At 32.5% G+C, this 5053-nt stretch overlaps 1 protein-coding gene across 1 annotated transcript; it reads right to left on the reverse strand.

Annotated features, from left to right (window-relative positions):
* Window positions 1-2822: 2822 nt before the first annotated feature.
* On the reverse strand, window positions 2823-4089 carry LOC131865831 (BURP domain-containing protein 16-like). The gene is made up of 2 exons (XM_059215381.1): window positions 4042-4089; window positions 2823-3904 (listed from the first exon to the last, which is right to left on the reverse strand). The coding sequence occupies exons 1-2, from the start codon at window positions 4087-4089 to the stop codon at window positions 2969-2971; spliced, it is 984 nt and encodes a 327-aa protein (XP_059071364.1). The 3' UTR covers window positions 2823-2968.
* Between the last annotated feature and the right edge of the window lie 964 nt (window positions 4090-5053).

The raw sequence follows: 5053 nt of genomic DNA on the forward strand, positions 1-5053 counted from the left end.
TTTTTTTTATACAATTAATATCTATTATAAATGAGAATGTCTTGTTTTTAAATATATAACTTTAAAAAAAGAAAAACCAATTTTTATAATTATCTATATTAATTTTTAAACACGAAATGTTAGAAATACTAAAATGAAATATTATTCTATTTTCTAATGAGTTTATTTTTTACTTTTTTAATTTAAAAAATTATGTGTGACCAATCTAAATATCATTATTTATATAATAAAATTTAACAATTTCATGAACTACAATTATTTTAGATCAAATTATGTGGCTTGCGCATGAGGGATTTTAAATTTACACCTTAATAAAATATTTTTCCTAAAGAAATATTGAGATAATATTTGATATATAGTATTATTGAAATCTGAAGAACTTTGGATGATCAATTTTAGTAATTTATAGACATTTCTTACGATAAATTTATAATATTTTAATTTGAAATATATATTTTATTGATTCTATGTGAAATATTGATAGACTAAGCACAGTTATCTAGTCATTCACTACCTTGATCAACTTATTTTTACGTTCAAATAATTTTTGGTGGTGATTTTTAAAATCTTATTATTTTTTGATCTTTTGTGATAAAAAATTCTTAATGATACTCTCACTAACTCTTTTATTTTTTAAAAATCACCTTTCCTAAGAAGGTTAAAAGAATATCCCAATTCATTGTGAATTTAGTTTTATAAGGGAGCTACACCTTTCAAACTTATAATACCCCAATTCATTTTTAACATTTAATTTTGTTTTACAAGGGAGTTATTATATACAAAATATATAGTCAATGACGCATTTTGATCCCTAGGTAGGCAATAGTCTTCTCCCACTCCTTAATAACTATGACAAAGAAAAATACTTAAGGCTAGCTCATTGAGATATAACATATATTCTACACATACCACACTAGATTAGCTAACACCAAAGGATTTAAGGGAGGATTCAAAACATATTGTTTTTTATATGACATTTATGGAACTAGTATGCACAAATCTCTCTTCACGAAAATTTATAGTACTCCAAGCAAAGGTTGTGTCATAGTCCAATCCTTTGTTAGAGAGTCAATTGAACTAGAGTCTCCTCTTTCTAGTTCTACCCATCCTTATAACAATTATTTCATCCCTCCCTCTAAACTCAAAAATATCTAAATAGAAGAACACCAAATAGTTTGAGAAAATATAAGGCATCACTATAAAGAACTTCTAATAATAAAAACATAAAATGAAGCTCTCTAAATATAGGCCACTCACCAAAACATGAATTACCCACAATATTGTGCTCTCCTCTTATATTTGAACACTAATCTTACTTATTCCTTTGATTAAGTCGTTATAAGAATCATTTATCTTGAATGGTGTCATTTGTGATCATTTGTTGCTCCTTGAAATGTATGTTCATAGATTTTTTAAAAATTCACATGGCTCAAGTGATGCAAATAATCAAATGTCACATAAGCTTTATAAATATTTCCTCATATATGTAGAAATTTCTTGTCGTGATGACCATTTGTGCTGAAATATGTTTTTTTAACTTATTCATGTGAGTCATATATATTGCATAAAAATTTACTTTGGTTTCCTTAATGAAATTGTCCAATTCAAAATTTGATTTTAGTAATTTATCCAACCTACTGCTACATAGGATTAGATCCACTCTATACTCCCCTATGATAGATGTGAATAAAAATATGTAGAATTCAACTTACCAATAATCTAATGGTTTCATCTTGCCAACATTTTCAAGTACAAGAAGTGATAAGAATTGTTCAAGGGCTTTGAAACTATTCAATTTATCCTTGATAATTGTATCAATTCATAGTTAAAATTACCCTTGCAAATATGTAACCAAACTATGAAATTAGAAAAACAATTGAGCATAATTGTTGATACGTCAATCTCACTTCTTAATAGTTGTCTCTTTTATACATTTTTTTCATACTCCATGCTTACTCATGGTTGAAAAATTTGCAACATGAGCAAAGATCTTAAAGGATGAAACAAACTGGTATGAAAAATTCCTATTGATCTTATACCTTGGCTCAATGATTAATTACTTTGTAATTTGATTTTCTTTGGGTCCATGTACCATGAAAGATTGTAAAGAACCAATGGTGCAACATTATGAAGTGAATGCATGTGTCCTAGATTTATTTTGTTCAAAATTCCTTAAAATCTCTTTACAATTTTTACCTCCTTTCTAATTAGACAAGCTATTTCAAATAGTTATTTCAATAAGAGAATTTTTTAATTTTAATATTTTCATAAGTTATTTCCTTAAAAGAAAAAACTATGCATGGTAAACTTTTTAACATGATTGGTGACGTTGGCACAACATGCCCTTCGGCTCCACGTGAAATTCTTTTGACCTCGAGCTATGAACCGGTGAAGCAACAAATGGAGGACCTCTTCCCCACACTTCACTTGATCAAACCGACGAGCACAATGGCCCAGTGAAAACACAAGGCATGCGAGCTTAGTGGCCCAGTAGGGATTTGAACCTTGGCGGTTGTTTCACATCCAACAAAGTGTTTTAACCATGACACAACATGCCTGAAGTCATAATTTTTTTCCATTTCAATATATGCACTTGAACGATATCATGAAAGCATGATGAACACAAATTTCAAAAGCTATTTGATATGCAATATAACAAAATAAAAATTAACACATATGTCAATGGGCTTTTGGTCTGTTAACGAAATTGAAAGGTTCTTAATCAACACTAATTGAGATTCAAATTATATAAAAATTTATTCATTTATTATTATTTATATTTATTAATCAGAAATATTGATATAGAAAGTTATATTCCCTTCAATCTTTGAAACAACTTTAAGTCCCATTACAGCATTAATTGTAAATCTCTTTTCAGTGAGAAAGCAAGGCACTACTACAGTATACATTCATATGGTGATAAGAACCATCCATATTATAATTGTGAACTACTAATAACTAGTCACGCTTAGGCCTTAGGCGTCCAAAGCAACATCTCCCCGAAAACGGGATGACAAGCTGCCTGATTTCCTCCCGCTCCATTAGACAAATAATGACATACTGCTGTAGCGTTCCTCCTAACCTTCTCATTCCCCTGCACTACCTCCAACTGCAGATCAAATACCTCACTTCCCTTGATAGAATGACAATAACTCACCCCGTAAGGAAACGCAAAGTTATGACACGTTACGGGCGGTTTACCTCCCACCATATTCTCCCTCTTACTCACTTTCGTAACCCTAACCCGCTGATCGGATCCAACAACTGACGTGTCAGTAAACAGGTCCACGTCAGATCCCAAACGAGACACCACAAATTCCACCATGCCTTCAACGGAGGTGCTGCACGTGTGCACTTCTCCTTCTTCACCCCTTGCCTCGCACATCTCCAACGTGCTCACCATGCTGCGGGACAAATTCGACCCGCTCGAGATGTTCAACAAATTCAGAATTTGAGAAACATTTGCAGTAGAAAACGGCGGCATCATCTGTGCTAACTCGCTGGGCAAAAATGAGACCAAATATTTGCAAGGGCTAAGATCCGGTAATATCATTTCTCCCGACTCCCGCAGCTCCTCTTTGTCGAAGAACACGTGCTCCTCGATCTCCCCAAGTTCGGCATTGGGGTTCGCAAAATTTGAACCAGCTCTCGCAGGAAAACTCACGTCTTCACTGCATATCAAACCGGCGGCGCCGCAGAATTTGTGGGCAGCGAAAGAAGCAGCGTCTATCTTCTTCAGCCCCGCCGCCAAACTCTGCAGCTCTGTTAGAGAAAGAGGGGAGAGACGGGCCGCGAGGGTTTGGGGTATAGCGACTTCTGGAAGCTTCCCTCGCCACCGCTGACGCTGCAACTCAGCAACGTTGCTGCTAACGGCACCGACCTGATGGAGCCATGAAATAATTGCCTGAAATAATAAGTCATGCCCACGGTATCAGTCTTCCTTGCATGCTCAATTACTTCACAGCTTAAAAAAAGATAAAAACAAGTAAACAACTACAAACTAGAAAAGAGAAAGTTTATCGTCCTTGAAAAAGAACTCACGCTAACTCCAACCAGCAGGAGTAGCAGAAATGTGCTTCTTGTCGCCATTGCCTTCACTGCCTAATTTTGGCCCATTTCTTCTCTATTTATAAGAAAGTTTTCTCAAACAGTCAGCAGATGCTAATTCTTATTCTTTAATTACGTAGTCTAATAATTAAAATTAAATAACTATTTAATATTTTATAAATATAATATTTAAATAACCCAAGACAGAAGTAAATGTGTTTAAATGAAAGGTTGTAGATTTAGGAAAGCGTGGTGGTACTGTGTTAGTTTTGGACCACATTTTTATTATCATTATGGAGATTAGTTCTTATGCTTTGACACGCAACAAGATTTGGATTAAAATTTCGACATGACAGAATAATCTTTTTGTTTTGTTTGTTCATCTTTGGGTGATGGGATGAAAGGATCATTTTCTCTTTTTTTAACACACTCATTATGTAGTACTGGTGTCCACCTCTTCAATGAAAGAGCTGTTAAAGGTTAAATTTGTTATTAGATGAATTTGATAAGTGTATAATTAATTTAAAACTAAATTATTAAAAAATTGATACAACATGAAAAATATATTATTAATTATTCAGAAATTTTGATACAGCATTCAGTACTGAGTCTGCAAAGATTTATACTAATCAACTCTCCTTTTACAATCTATTTAATTTAAGAAATATATTTTTTTGTTAGACACCTACATAAATATTTAGATATTCTGTTGTTTCTAGGCTTTCCAAAAGAGTGTGGTTGTTTTAAGAGTTTTTTGTATTGATGAAACTAAAAGAAATTTAATTAAAAAAAATTAAAAAAATTCAATTATAAGAGAAATATAAACTATCCACCAACTTTGACTATCAGGTATGAACAATAGTTCTATGTATCACCACTGTAAACAACAAACCTTTATAACAACTGAAACAGTCAATAAATAAACAGTGAACATGACTGTTTATTGGTCTAAGAGTTGATTGTACTGCTTTTTGTTGACTTGACTCACAGATTTCATATCTAGACA

Source organism: Cryptomeria japonica, unplaced genomic scaffold (genome assembly GCF_030272615.1).
Source record: "Cryptomeria japonica unplaced genomic scaffold, Sugi_1.0 HiC_scaffold_120, whole genome shotgun sequence".
NCBI classification, from domain to species: domain Eukaryota; kingdom Viridiplantae; phylum Streptophyta; class Pinopsida; order Cupressales; family Cupressaceae; genus Cryptomeria; species Cryptomeria japonica.